Source organism: Molossus molossus, unplaced genomic scaffold (assembly GCF_014108415.1).
Source record: "Molossus molossus isolate mMolMol1 unplaced genomic scaffold, mMolMol1.p scaffold_m16_p_4, whole genome shotgun sequence".
Lineage (NCBI taxonomy): Eukaryota > Metazoa > Chordata > Mammalia > Chiroptera > Molossidae > Molossus > Molossus molossus.
This window is the reverse complement of record NW_023425377.1, coordinates 102,251,438-102,267,433: the sequence shown is the minus strand read 5'-3', so window position 1 is coordinate 102,267,433 and position 15,996 is coordinate 102,251,438. Positions and strand designations below refer to the sequence as shown.

General features: G+C 40.5%; 1 protein-coding gene across 2 annotated transcripts in view; it reads right to left on the bottom strand.

Annotated features, from left to right (window-relative positions):
• The window catches only part of CPE (carboxypeptidase E), a 122,719-nt gene that overhangs the window by 10,485 nt on the left and 96,238 nt on the right, over window positions 1–15,996 (bottom strand). For both annotated transcript variants that reach the window (XM_036240725.1, XM_036240726.1), the window contains exons 4-6: window positions 14,513–14,630; window positions 12,442–12,624; window positions 8,375–8,514 (exon numbers count right to left, since the gene is read on the bottom strand). In XM_036240725.1, coding sequence (XP_036096618.1) covers window positions 8,375–8,514; window positions 12,442–12,624; window positions 14,513–14,630 — 441 coding nt within the window. The remainder of the gene's footprint in view (window positions 1–8,374; window positions 8,515–12,441; window positions 12,625–14,512; window positions 14,631–15,996) is intronic.

Here is a 15,996-nt window from a genome sequence, read left to right as displayed (position 1 = left end):
TGTGGCTCTTCGAGGTCTTTTTTGGTTCCATATGAACTTTTGAGGTATTTGTTCTAGTTCTGTGAAATATGTCATTGGTATTTTGATGGGGATTGCATTGAATCTATAGATTGCTTTGGGTAATATGGACATTTTAATGACGTTAATTCTTCCAATCTATGAACAAAGTATGTGCTTCCACTTTTTTATATCTTGCTCTATTTCTTTTTTCAATGTCCTGTAGTTTTCTGCAAATAGGTCCTTTACTTCATTGGTTAAGTTTATTCCTAGGTATCTTAATTTTTTTGCCACGATGGTAAATGGGTTTGTTTTTTCAGTTTCTCTTTCTGTGAGTTCATCATTGGTGTATAAGAATGCCGTCGATTTCTTGACGTTAATTTTGTATCTGCTACTTTGCCAAATTCATTTATTAAGTCTAGTAGATTTTTGATGGAGTCTTTAGGGTTTTCTATGTATAATATTATGTCATCTGCAAATAATGACAGTTTCATTTCCTCCTTTCTAGTTTGGATCTCTTTTATTTTTTCATGTCTGATTGCTGTGGCCAAGACTTCCAGTACTATGTTAAATAAGAGTGGCAAAAGTGGACATCCTTGTCTTGTTCCTGTTCTTAAGGGAAATGCTTTTTCTTTCTACCCATTGAGTATGATGTTGGCTGTAGGTCTTTCATATATGGCCTTTATTATGTCAAGATATGATCCCTCTATTCCCAGATTGCTGAGCGTTTTTATCAGAAATGGATGCTGGATTTTGTCAAATGCATTTTCAGCACTATTGATATGATCATGTAATTTTTATTCTTCATTTTGTTCATGTGGTGTATCATATTTATTGATTTGCGAATATTTTACCAGCCTTGCATCCCTCGGATGAATCCCGCTTGGTCATGGTGAATAGTTTTTTTGATGTATTGCTGGATCCGACTTGCTAGTATTTTTTTTCAGGATTTTGGCATCTCTGTTCATCGGGGATATTGGCCTGTAGTTTTCTTTCTTTGTAGTGTCTTTTCTCGTTTTGGAATTAGAATAATGCTGGTCTCATAAAATAAGTTTGGAAGTCTTCCTTCTTCTTGAATTTTTTGAAATACTTTGAGGAGAATGGGTGTTAGTTCCTTTTTGAATGTTAGGTAAAACTCCCCCGTGAAGCCATCTGGGCCTGGGCTTTTGTTTGCTGGGAGAGTTTTGATTACATCTTCAATTTCTTCTGTTGTTGGTCTGTTCAAGCTTCCTATCTCTTCCAGGTCCAGTTTTTGGAGACTGTGTGTTTCTAAAAATTTGTCCATTTCGCTTAGATTGTCAAATTTGTTGCCATATAATTGTTCATAGTAGTTGTTAGTGAACTTTTGTATTTCTTTGGTGTCAGCTGTTATTTCTCCTCTCTAATTTCTTTTCTTTTTTTTTTATCATCCTCACCCGAGGACATTTTTCCATTTTTTTTTTCAGGTAGAGTGAAAGGGAGAGAGAGGAAGAGAGAGAGAGAGAGAGAAACATCGATGTGAAAGGGACACATCGAGTGGTCGCCACCCGCACAATCTAATTTCTCATTTAGTGTATTTGGGTTCTCTCTCTTTGTTTCTTGGTGAGTCTAGCTAAGGGTCCATCAATCTTGTTTATCTTTTCAAAGAACCAGCTCTTTGTTTCATTGATTCTTTGAATTGTTTTTTTGGTCTCCATGTCATTTATTTCTGCTCTGATATTTACTATTTCCTTCCTTCTACTTGCTCTGGAGTTTTCTTTTTGTTTGCTTCCTAGTTCTTTAAGTTGTGATGTTAGATAGTCTATTAGAAATTTTTCTAGTTTCTTGAAGTAGGCCAATAGTGCTATGAATTTCCCCCTCAGAACTGCTTTTGCTGCATCCCATAGATTTTGTGTTGTTGTGTTTTCATTTTCATTGGTTTCCAGGAAGTTTTTAATTTCTTCCTTGATCTCCTCAGTAACCCATTCATTGTTCAATAACATGCTATTTAGCCTCCATGTGTTCAAATGTCTTTGCATGTTCTTGTTGCAATTGATTTCTAGTTTCATGCCATTGTGATCTGAGAAGATGTTTGATATGATTTCAATATTCTTGAACTTGTATCCTATCATGTGGTCTATCTTTGAGAATGTCCCATGTGCACTTGTGAAAAATGTGAATTCTCTAGTTTTGGGGTGTAGATATCTGTTAAATCCATTTGGTCTAGCACTTCATTTAGAGTCTCTTTCCTTGCTAATTTTTTGTCTAGAGAATCTATCCAGTGATGTCAGTGGGGTGTTGAAGTCCCCTGCTATGATTGTATTGTTGTCGATTTCCCCTTTCATGTCTTCCAGGAGATTTTAAATATATTTTGGTGCTCCTATATTGGGTGCATATATGTTTATCAAGGTTATATCTTCCTGTTTGATAGATCCTTTCAATATTATGTAGTGGCCTTCTTTGTCTCTAGTTATGGTCTTCCTTTTGAAATCTACTTTATCAAATATGAGTATTGCTACCCCAGCTTTTTTTTCTTTCCGTTTGCTTGGAAGATTTTTTTCCATCCCTTCACTTTCAACCTATGTGAGTCTTTTGTTGTGAGGTGGGTCTCTTGTAAGCAATATATGGATGAGTCAAGCTTTCTTATCCAGCCAGCTACTCTGTGTGTTTTTATCAGAGCTCTCAATCCATTTACATTTAAGGTGATAACTGATATGTACTTATTTATTGCCATTTTTGTTTAGTGTGGTTATATTTTCTTCCTATTTCTCCTGTTAATTACAGCAGTCCTTTTAACATTTCTTGTTTGGTGCTAATGTATTCCCTTAGCCTTTTTTTTTTTTTTTTTTTTTTTTTTTTTTGGTCTGGAAAGCTCTTTATTTGACCTTCTATTTTGAATGATAGCCTTGCTGGGTAGAGTAGTCTTGGATTCAGATCTTTGTTTTTCATGACCTTGATTTCTTCGTGCCATTCCCTTCTGGCCTGTAATGTTTCTGTTGAGAAATCAGCTGATGGCCTTATGGGGGTTCCTTTCTAGGTAACCTGTTGCTTATCTCTTGCTCCCTTTAGGATTCTTTGTCTTTAATTTTTGGCATTTTAATTACTATGTGTCTTGGTGTGGGCCTGTTTGGGTTCTTCTTACTTGGAGCTCTCTGTGCTCCTTGAACTCGAATGCCTTCTTCCTTCAACAAATAAGTGAAGTTTTCTGTCACTATTTCTTCAAATATATTTTCTAACCCTTGCTCATTTTCTTCTTCTTTGGGGATTCCTATGATGCGTATATTATTATGTTTCCAGTTGTCCCACAGTTCTCTTAGGCTGTCTTCCTATTTTTTGTTTTTTCCTTTTGGTTTTCCGATTGTTTGATTTTTTTTCTACCATCTTTTAATTCACTGATCCGGTCCTCAGCTTCCTCTACTCTGCTGTTTAGACCTTCCAATGTGTTCTTTATTTCTGATATGTCATTCTTCATTTCCTCTTGGTGGTTTTTAATTTCCAATTGGTTGATTTTCAACATTTCTATGTCTTTACTCATGGTGTTGATGTCTTTACTCATGCTGTTGAGCTTGCTAAAGATCATGGCTCTGAATTGTAGCTCTGTTAACTTGCTTAACTGCTCCTCATTTATCTCATCTTCGGTAGAGGTCTCTTGTTCTTTCATTGCCAAATTGTTTTCATTGCCAATTTGTTTCTTTGTTTCACCATTTTGGCTATCACAGTGGGCTTTGGAGCCTGCCAAATTTTCCCTGTGGGTGTTAGAATTCTGCTGTTGTGGCTCCCTCTACTTGGTTTGGATTAGCGAGGGAGGACCCACGTTAAACATCACTGTCAAATGTTACTTTCCTGGGCAGAGTTGCAAGCCCAGGAATGGTTCAGTTATCCTCTAGCTTTTTGTCTGGAGGCTATCAGTAGTGGTTACTTGAAGAGCCTTGGGTTCTCAGTTGAATGAAAAACTCCCTCAGGTGTTCAGCATAAGGGGATTTCCCAAGGGTGGGGCAGATGCTGGTTGTTAATGAGCCTCAATTTGCATTTCAATGGCCCACTGAGTGGGGTTGAATCTCCGAGGGAGGGGCCACCACCTCTCCCCAGAGCCCTGGGAAGGAGTAAGATGGCCACCATCTTGGGTGGCCACAACTCAGCAAAAGCTCTGAGTGCCCTCCAAATCCCGAGTGTCCCCACACAGTTCCAGTCCAATCTGCCCTCCCTCTGCCAGAGCCTGAGGTGAGTGGCTGTGGCTATTTTAGCATCTGTCCCAGTTCTGCGCTGTGGAGCCACTTGGGAGTGTTACCCCAAAGGTGCTGCTCGCAGCTAAGGCCGCTGCTGTCTGTGGGCTCCCAGCCCCTTCTCGCACCTCCGCAATCCTACCAGGATCGAGTCAGTTTCCCTGGTTATATGGTCCTCTCAAGCTGCTTTTCTGTTGCTTTTTCCTGACGATTTGTCTTTATTTTAGTTGTAATTCCAGTTTGGTCCTGGGAGATGGTCTGTGTAGCTTCCATTCACTCCGTTGCCATTTCGGAATCGGTTTTCTTTATTTTTAAATGACAATTCAACTAAATCAGTATGTGTCTGATCTTTGAGAAAGTACTGCTTCTGGAATATCAAATAGTAATTCATTAAGTTTCATTACTTAATGAAAAATGCCTGACCTTCCAAATGCTCAGGCTGCTTCCCAATCTGGCCCCAGAAAATGATTTTTCTTTTGCTACTGATGACATTTGAATCTTTCCCTACAGAAGGTAGAGTAAGTCTCATGCATCCCTCTGTCATCGGAGAATAAATCTGTCAGTGGTACAATGTTTTATGGAAGAGATGACCCTGGTTATCAGCAAATGTTTGCATGTTCTGCTTGTTTTAACAAAATCTCTTAAGTTACCATGGTGTCAGGAAGCCCCAATTAAACCATAAGAAGGGAGTCCATGTGGAGAGGCCCCAAGTCAACATGAAGAGCAAGAGATGCCCAGGAAGCCCCCAGCTGCATCAACATCCCTCCCTCTCCAGCCCCAGGCACGATCCGACTGCAGCCACGTGAGGACCTGAGTCAGAACTGCCCAAGCAACTCCCAAATTACTGGCTCCTTTAAAACCGGAGCAATAGGGGGGGAAAAGGAGAAACATCTGTAATAAAAATTAATTAATTAATTAAAAAATAAACAACCTGAGCAATAATAAAACAACTGTTAATGTTTTAAGTCATGACCTCTGGGGGAGTGATTTGTTATTCAGCAATAGATAACTAGAACACCCTTTCTATAGAAGAAAAGTACATTTGGTTAAAAATGAAGTATATACAATTATTATATGTAATGATTAAAGATATGTTGAAATCTTAAGTTTATGTTTTGGTATATGTACTGGTTTCCCAAATAGAAATACTCTTACTATGATCTCAAAAACAAACAAACAAACAACTTCTGAAATTCTATAAAAACAACACATAATTATTTTCTCTAAAGGCAATTTAGAAACAGTAAACAGTTATACATGCGTGGGTAACAGTAAATGATAATTTTATTGGCAACCAGAATAGTGAGAAGAGAGTAAATATATTTTAAAAACAAAGAAAACATTTTTAGGACCTAGTGAATCAATGATTTTCCCCCAAAACTGAGCTGTGAATTAGCCTACCAAAATGAACATATTGAAATTTAGTCACTGGAAACATATAATGTTAGTTTTCTGAGTGACAGTCCATGGTGAAAGTGTTACTACAGATCAGAGAAACGAGGCATTATAATCCTGATATTATCAATGTTATAAACCTTAGAGAAATGAAGCGTTTAAATTTCCTCATCCTTGGAAGATAAGTCAAACAATTACTTCTACAACATATACTTCACCTGCATTGGGCCCAAATATACCCAATCATCATGACTTGCCTTTTTTCAGCTTCTACAAACTAGGACAAATTACAGTACACAGTTTAACAAACAGGTAAGTAAATGTCTGTCTCTGATATGCCCACTGTGGGGCACAGCTTTGCTGTTTACAAAAATCCACAGTAGTAATAAAACTCAATCGAAGTGTTAGGGGCTGTCCCGACTCCGCCTGAATGCAAACTAGAAACCCCTGTCAATTCATGGCTTCTGCATATGAACACTTCACTCAGGACTGGAGAAGCTACTTAGTACACCTGTTCCTTCTGTAATGCTCTCTCCTTGGACTCCAGGACATTTCAGTCAGCCAAAGTAAAAAAAAAAAAAAAGCCCATTCTCCATTGTTGCTGGGTGTTAACATCAGTAGTCCTTAAACCCTTGTGTACTTAAACATACCCAGAGAGCTTGCTGAAATGGAGATTTGGGGGTCCTGCCCTGCAGGGAGTATGCATCAGTGGTAGGATGGGAAACTCATTTTAACAAGAACCTAGATGATTCTGAAGCAGGTGCCCATGAGAAATTCTTTGGGAACTTTGAGAACTAAACTGTTCCAAAGCTACTGCATGGGGGGTTCTCCTTAGCAAACTACCTACCCTAATTAACTCGACAATCCCAGTTCCTGCAAACATCCCTTTAAAACTCTGCAAGAAATTTCCACTCAACCAATTACAGAATTAGGTCTCCTAATCACCTATGTTCTAGGAGTTGTAAACTAGTCCACACTTAGATTTTAGGCCCAGGTGTTCAATTACTAATCACTACCGTGTTCTGTTTTATTCAAGAAAACAATTTCAACACAGAACGTCTGGCAGTGTTCACTGGTCTTTCGCCAGACGCTGAGTCCCTAACTGGAGTGTTCTGTGAGGCGTTCTGTAGGAGCTCTCTGTGAATACCACACTTACTGCTTCTGCACAGCCGGCACCCTAACACAGATGCCATCCCAGGGCGGGCACGTGGGTCTGCGGACAGACAGTCAATTCTCATTCCAAGTGCCGTAAAGCAGGACTGCGTGACCTGGTCTTCTTTCCAGATTACTTCTATATAAATTGATAGCGCTTTTAGATGAATTGATGCATGCCCACCTGCAACACTAAGAATGACAAATAGTCTCCTCTTTCCTAATGGCACACATGTGTGTTTTATTTTGCTTAGTATTCTATGTTTCTCAAGAACCAAGAGAGGACTTCAGCAGCAGTTGCATCTGTTTTTTAATTATTGACTTAAGTAATAATCTTATTGGCATCAACTGTAGTAAATCCTACAGTCTAGCTCCAAGAAGCCTTTTCTGAGTCCCAGGACTGGGTTAGGGCCTTCTATGTACTGCCATTGTTCTTTGTAAATAACTTTTATTTTTGCGTTTATCACTCTCTCTTGTACTGAGGTATTCATGTTTCTGAACCCCATTAACACGAAGCCTCTGAAGGCTGGTCACTAGCCCCAGGGCCTCACAGGGTGCCAAGGACAGGGAAGTAGCTCAGTACATTTTTGTTGAAAAAACATGTGTAGAAAATAAAAAGCATTGTATTAAGAAGGCATTCTTTGATATCTAAGTGGAAAGCACACCAAACAGCCTCATCTTATTTCCTCTACCCCCAAAATACGTTTTTCAGTTAACTTTGCTGTTAGAAGATCCATTCAAACACAACTCTGTTCAAAGGAGACATTCTACAGGGGTCCCACCAAGGTTTTTCAGGGATAAATGTGGCTAATTATCCTTGGTTTGGTTGTTGAAAAGACCTTTTATGTTCACATCCACAGGATTCCATTGACTGAAAACATCCTGTGTGGTGGGTGCTCGGGAACTTCACCGTCTGTGGCTACGGCTCTGTTTCACAGCAGCCCTCGTGGTACGGCCTCACGTGTGGACACTGACGTGTGTGAGAGAGCTTTTAAGCTGACTTTACAGTTTTTAAATGCATTGGGTTTTATGTACATATATACATGCAATTAGCTACATGTTTATTTAAATAGCATTTGTTTATGTCAAGTTACTTTAAAATTCGTCTGGACTATCTGCTAGCACATGACACTAACATCACTCTCCTTGGCTTTGGGGATAACTGGCCACCTACAGAATGGAATTTGAAAAATGTCAAGGCACCACAGGCAAGGTGTGGTCTCTAGGTCTTTTCACCAGCACTGCCCCTGGTGCCAATGTCTACCAAGCCTGGAGACGTGTGGTTGGCAGGGGGCTGGCCTGGGTTGAGTCTGAGTAAGTAAGGTATTTTATTCAGACAGACGGCAAGATGCCCCAAAATTCCGTACAGATCCCATTGGAATGGCGACATAGGTGACTCTCTGGTGAAGATCTAGGCTTATGTCACGAGAGACTATATGATGTAGTGATTCCAGCCCAGTGAACAGTCATGAACTGCAAAACCTAAAATGAATGAAAGCCTATTTGAACCACTAGAGACATGTTTTCCAAATGTAGGCCTCATTCTGAGCCCGATGAGTTCCCCTAGATTTGGCTCCTCTTAGGAGACTATTGTACACCAGGTTTAAATGCTCTTACATTTCCCATTTTACACTGGAGGCTGTGTTTACCTGCTCAAGGTAGCTAATAAGGGAGTTTTTGTTATCCTCCCAGTAGCTCTTCAAAGTCTCTTCAGGTGGAAACTTTTCACAGCTAAGCTCCATGGTGATCTCGAAACAGTTGCTGCTCAGGTAATTGAAGTCTTGCATTCCTGCCAAAACACCAAATGGAAAGTCTCAATACGCCTGTGGTGACTAAAACTCGACACAGGCTGTTCTGTTGAATTGAGAGCCAAGTAAAAGGTACACCAAGCAGTACATTTGGGGGAGCCTTTGGGAAACCACAAGAAAAGTCACCCACCCTAAAGGACAGAACAACGTACTTGGGAAATTGCTACTGCCTTAGAAGCACAAACTCTCTCGGGTTCTTATGGAATCATTTAACTTAACACCCTGCTGTAAGGTGCTCTAGCATCAGCCACGCTCCACACTGCTGCAGTCGGCTTCAAAGAAAACAACAGGGGAGTAACATCATCAAAATGGCAAAATAGGAGTTTCCTACAGTCTTCCCTCCCCAAAGAACACCACCTTGACAATCACCCATGAACAGAGTGCCTCTGCGGAATGCAGGCATCCATTGAAAAAGTTCCAGCACGCCAATGGAGCAAAAATAAAATCCAAGATTGGACTCATTAAAGAAGGTAAAAGGAGCCCGGCTGGTGTGGCTCAGTGGTTGAGCATCGACCCCTGCACCAAGAAGTCGTCGGTTCGATTCCCTGTCAGGACACACGCCCAGGTTGTGGGCCTGATCCCCAGTGGGAGGCATTGATGTTCTCTCTCATCGATGTTTCTATCTCTCTCCTTCTTCCTTCTCTCTCTCTAAAATCAATTTTTTAAAAAATCTTTAAGAAGGTAAAAGGAGCAGTTCACTTCACCTGCATGACCTCTCCTATAAGGTGGCACACAGCTCAGTGCTAAAGGTAACATAAAAACATTCAAAAACATGCAACACACTGGTAAAGGTTAGTATATAGTCGGATTCAGAATACTCTAGTACTGTCACATGGTGGTGTGTTAATCACTTAACACTAGTTTAAAGGTTAAAGAATGAAAATATTAAAAATACCTATAGCTACAATAATTTGCTAATAGATAAGGAACAAGGGAACTAGAAAACAGAGAGAAAACAAAAAGACAGCATAGGTAAGTCCTTACCTATAAATAATTACTTTAAATGTAAAGAGATTAACTTCTCTAATCAAAAGGCAGAGAGACGTGGAACGAAGGGCTGTCCTCAGAAAAGGAGCAACGGCCTTGCCAGCACCTTGTCTGGCAGAAAGCTGCCTCCCGAGCTCTCACCCTAATGCCAGACAATTAAGTTCCCCCCTGCATATCCCTGGTTCCCTTCAAGCTGCTGCACCAAGCACTGGAGCTCAGAGGGAGTGAGTCCAAGTAGGGCCACCTGCAGGCCCTAAGTGGAATTGCCTGGGTCTCCAGGAGTCCTCCTTCTCACTCAGCCACAATCCCCGCTGGTTTTCACAGCCAGAAGTTACAGGGACTTCTCTTCCTGGCTCTGAAACCCTGGGCTGGAAGCCTGATGCAGGGCTGGGACCCCTCACTCCTCAGGGGGGACCTCCGAAGCCATGATAACCCTCTCAATTTTTATCTGCCACACGCAGGTGTGGGACCAGCCCAGTCTACGTCTCTGCCCCTCCTACTAGTGTCAGCGTGGCTTCTTTTTAAAATTTTTATTTATTGATTTGAGAGAGAGAGACAGAGATTGATTTTCTGTTCCACTTATTTGTGATTCTTGTATATGCCCTGACCAGGGATCGAACCCACAACCTTGGCATATTGGGTAGATGCTTTAACCAACTGAGTTAACAAGCCAGGACTGTGGCTTCTTCTTTAAATTCCTAGGTGTAGGTCTTCCGTTCAACTATATTTCAGGTGGTTTTGAATGATGTTTGTTCAGTAGTTTAGTTGTAATTTTGACATCTTTTTTTTAGACCAGTAATACCCTACTTTCAACAACGAAAGGATGGATGGATGGGTGGGTGGATGGATGGATGGATGGATGGATAGATGGATGGACAGACAGAGATATATGATAGATGATAGATGATAGATGATAGATAGATAGATAGATAGATAGATAGATAGATAGACCGACCATAAAGAAACACAGGCCTCCAACTATACTTGAGATCATGTGAGCCTAACAGATACATACAGAACATATCATCCAACAGCAGGTGGCAGAATACACATTCTTCTCAAGCACACACAGGCCATTCTCCAGAGTAAAGCAGATGATAAGTCACACAAGTCACTGCACACTTAACGAGAATGAAATCATAGCAAATATCATTTATAACCACAATGGTATAAAACTAGAAATCACGAAAGGAAGAAAACTGGAAAATTCACAAATATGCAGAAAAGTAAACATCATACTCCTGAACCACCAATGGGTCAAAGAGGAAATCAAAAGAGAAACCAAGTATCTTGAACAAATGAAAATAGAAACACAACATACCAAAAATTATGGGATGCAGCAAAAGCAGCCCTAAGGGAGAAGTCTATTGTGATAAATGCTTAAATTAAGAAAGACAAAAAAACTCGCAATCAGTGACTGATATGGAGCCACCAAAGGCTGGTCCCCTGGCCTCAAGGCAGGACAGCTCTGCCCATAACTAATGCCTGAGGCCCTCCTCCCAATGGCTCAGGCCAAGGTTAGACTGTACCCGAGTCCACATCTTTGCTCAGCTCTACCTCATTCTTACCCTACTTCCCTCATTTCCATACAAGGTTTTTCCTAAAGAGCAGTCCCTGAACAAACTACGAGCATCCAAATCCTGTCTCAGGCTCTGCTTCTAGAAAACCTGACCCAAGACATTGATTTTATTCACTGCATAGATTGCTAAAGAAAGTAACATCTTTCTTTGATTGTTTGATGACTGTGGGACATAATCACTGATTATGATTAAGATTCTTCTTATTAATATTATTGTTATTTAACTGATCCAGATTACTTGGTATTCTGTAGACAATGCACTATTTGTCCACATAGTTATTCCAAATTATAATAACTTTAGAAATTACTAAAGTTATAAAAATTGAAGTATAAAATTACTTCCCATTTGATGTATTGAACATAATCTAGATCTAAAATCTGACATAGATCTTATTTCCCAAAGCCATGCAGGAAAAAATGTGCTAAATCTGATCTGACCTGGTACAAAATGTTAATTAAAACAGGATAAATATATATCAGAAAGAAAGAAATCAGGAAAAACCTTTTTCTCAGGGCATAATTCAACAAAAGCAGCATATTAAACAAACCAAAATCCTATAATTACATAGTGCTGCTATTGTCCTAATTAATTATCTTATTCATTTCCAGGTGGGCTGTAGAATATTATTCTTAGGCAAAGAGAAAAAAAAAAATCAATATCTTTACATTTCACTCTTCATCCCTGGTAGAGGCAAGAATTACACAACTGTGATTGGTCCGAGTAATCAGAAAAAGGAGATCTCTGCGAAGCCCATGTGGGGCAGAGGGACCCCGAGGGCGGCACTGGTTTTCCAGAGGATGCGTCCCCCAGCGGCGATGCTGTGCCTGGGCTTTTCCCCTTTCTGACCCCATAAAAGGCGAAGAGCTTCCTGATCCAATAGTGCTTAAAACAACAGTGAATATAAAATAAATATTCCACATCAACTATCTCCATTATGCCATCATTAAAATAAAACCAGAATAGTATGTGGACCAACGTACGTTAAAGGTCAGAGCCTGCCCTCTAAAATATACATTTACCTGGAGTCACAGCATGACTGACATATAACCAGGACGCAGTCTTATTCTTTCAGGCCAGAATTTCAAAAGTCGGATAATTAACAATATTCCATTTATATTTTCCCAATGGGCATCTTCAGTTTATTTCCTATCTCTCTTCAATTACCATCCTGATTTTTAAAAACAAAACTATACATAGCAATCATTCGTGCAGAAAACTAATTTTAATGGGTGAACTATAGATTCAGTTTATTTCTTAGTGATTGAGGACTGATTCTCTAAACCCAAACGGTAATTATAAGCAAGCCACGATCACGTCACAAAGGGCGAAACGGAAACTCACCGCCAGGCACGCTGTACCAAGCAGCACCGTTGGTTGTTCCATCTACAAAACTGCTGTCATCATCGTTCTTGCGACATGGTGGCCGATTGGGGTCCGACATGGCTGGGTTAAAGGAGGAGTAGGCCCTAGCCAAGCTTTGGAAAATGGCATCATCAGGGCAAGGACTATATTCATGAGCACTACCTAGAAAGTAAATGCACAGGGTTAGAGAGATGGACACAGACCAAGCAGCACTGCATGTTTTCCGAAGGGTCAGTCAGTGTTGGCCTCTTGCTGATGTGTTTTTTTAGTCATATTACCCTGGGAAAGAAATGAAGGTTTATATACTCAGCAATTACACTTAGCTTTCAGGTTATACAACTTCCACTGCTAATACCCCAAAGTAAAAATCTGAAGGAATGGCCATTCTGCTTATGAATTCAAAGCTTCACAAGAAAAAGTGATAAGCTTATAGTAAACAGGAGCGGGCAGAATAGTAAGGAAATTTCCATTGTTAAGATTTTTTATTTAGCCAGGCTGGTGTTGCTCAGTGGACTGAGTGTCATCCCATGGACTGAGGGGTCCAGGTTTGATTCCCAGTCAGGGCACATGCCTGGGTTGCAGGCTCGATCCCCAGTAGGGGGCGTGCAGGATGCAGCCAATCGATGTTTCTCTCTCACATGGCTCTCTCTCTCTCCCTCTCCCTACCTCTCTCTAAAAAGTCAATAAACACATATTTTTAAAAATATATATACTTATAGCCCTGGCTGGTTTGGCTCAGCGGTTAGAGCATTGGCCCATGGACCAGAGAAGCCCAGGTTCAGTTGCCACTAGGGGCACATACCTCAGCTGCAGTTTGTCCCCGGCCCTGATTGGGGTCGTGTGGGTGGCAACCACTCGATGTGTCTCTCTCACATCGATGTTTCTCTCTCTTCCTCCCTCTCTCTCTCATGCTCTATCTGAAGATAAATGCAAAGATAATGTCCTCGGGTGAGGATTAAAAAAAATGTACTTATAAAGTTGGCAGTTAAAAAACAGTCATGGGGATGTAAAGGAGAGCAAAGATAAAAGTAGTCCACAGTATTGTAATGACTGTGTATGGTGTCAGGTGGGTGCTGGACTTATCAGGGTGATGACTTCGTAAGTTATATAACGTCTAATCAATGGGTTGTACACTTGAAACTAATATAATATTGAACATCAACTATAATTTTGAAAAATTTTTAAATTTTTAAATAAATGTATTTATACTAACTTCACAGCCACTATAAACCAGCCTCACACAAACTTTCCAGTATTTGACTTTAGAGTTTTAAAAAATCTCCTATGTGTATTATAAAAATAGTATTTTCAATACACTATATTCTAATCCATGTAACATATGCCAGACTTTTACATTTCCCAGCTAATGACATAGAACAAAAATCTCCAAATATTAACAATTTTACCAAAGACTTGCTTCAAAACTCCAAGTTTCCAGGATCTAAAGTTATCACTCTGTGTGTACCAAGAGCTAACTCTTCAGAGGCCCCTGAGAATCCACCCAAAGCAGGAAATTTCCTGGAGCAAGAAAAATTAAGGTGAAAGTATCTACCTGGCTAAAGTTTTCTGTGCCTGAAGCTTAACGAAAACACGTCAGAGAAAATCAAAGCACCCGCCCCCTGCCACCGCACCGTTCCACACGTGGAGTTCTGCGGGGGCCCTGCTCAAGCACCGAGGGTCTGCCTCCAGTTCTAGGCCACCGTGTACACAGACCTGTATAACACCCATAATCTCTCCCAGGGACCAGTGTCCCGGGAGACCCCAGTTCATGACTTCTGTTTTCTCCCTTCCTCTCATCTGAGTCTTCTGTCAAGATTACATGTCTCCTCACCTAAACTTTTCCACCAAGTTACAGTCCTTTTCTGCCAAATACATATGGCCAATGCCATGTGAAATAGTTAGGGGGTATTTCTGTTAAACATATGTATTTCTACAGGCAGAATCACTTAATGACCAGTTCCTTAAAAGAATATTATAAAAGACATCTGCTGAAACTTTGTAAAGTAACTGTAAACCCTGAACCAAGGAGAGAAATGGGAAGAACACCTACCACTCCGAGTCTCGTCATAGGGGTAATTGGCAACAAGGTCTCCTCCATGGAGATTGGCAGAGAGCACAAAAGGAATATCCATAATCCAGTGAATGACAGCCTTGGTCTCAGGAGCAAGCTGTATTAAACATTAGAGGTTAAAAGGATTATAAATTGGTAGTCATTGGTGAGATCACATGACAGAAAAGACACAGGAGCCCTGGCTGGTTTTGCTCAGTGGTTAGAACATCAGCCCACAACGAGAGGGTCCCAGATTGGGTTCCCACTAGGGGCACTTACCTTGGTTGCAGTTTGTCCCTAGCCCTGGTTGGTGTCATGTGGGTAGCAACCACTCAACGTGTCCTTCTCACATCGATGTTTCTCTCTCTCTCTTCCTCCCTCTCTCCCTCCCACCTCTAACTGAGGATGAATGCAAAAATGTCCTCGGGTGAGGATTAAAAAAAAAAAGACATAGGAAAGGTTAAAAAAAAACACCTGGAACCCAGCCTGTGTGGCTCAGTAGTTGAGCATTGACCCATGCACCAAGAGGTCACAGGTTCAATTATTCCCCACGTCTATCTTTCTCAGACTTACAATAAAAATATTTTAATAGTGTTTAAATTTCCTCACAAGTCCTACTTTTGTGGGTTGCCAGCTTTTCTCTCTTTGAAAACGAGCATGCAAATCACTTATAAATTCTGGAATTCGTCCATCTGATGTTTCAGCGTTAATAACAGCTAAGGATAAGACAAAGAGAAAAGGAAATACTTGAACCCTGTTCAAGAGAAAACCACAGGCCCAAAATGGCATCACTTGTGCTAAAGCCCATGACACCAAACCTGGATTTAATACTCAGCCTGTTGCTATTTCAACCTCTTCCAGAAATACAATCTTAATCAACCAAGTGGTCTGGAATTTTCTGGCCAAGCATCAGTAAAATCTGCCCAGGGGTCCTCTCCATCATGCAAAGAAAGAGGAGGCAATTTGCATGATAAAAACCCTTGCTGTTCCCTTTTCCCCAAAAGTTGTCCTGGTCTAAAAGTAATCCTTTCTTTTCTTTTGTTAACAGCTCCCTCGCCTCACTGTTCTTCCTATAAAAACCTTGCATTTTGTGCAACCCCTCAGAGTGCCCTTCCACTTGCTCCACGGGGTGCTGCCTGACCCATGAACCGCTTAATCACAGAGCCAATTAGACCTTCAAGTGTACTTGTTTGAATTTGTTTTGTTCACAGCAGAGAGCAGGGTTCTTTGTCTATGATGATTCAACTCCAGAAACATGGTAGATTTTATTTCCTACTTTTTGCTTAGTCGTTTTCTAATTCCCTTCAATCACTTTAAACATTGACCCTGTTAAAAAATATTAGGCTGGGTCTCTTTCAAAGCTCACTGTAAAATGCCAGTTTACTTTGAAATGATCCTCTTAAATTTTAAAACAAAGGCAAAAGTTTTAGGAATTCATGGTGTCTTTTCAATGACTCACAATCTTTCATATTTTGGAAACAAAA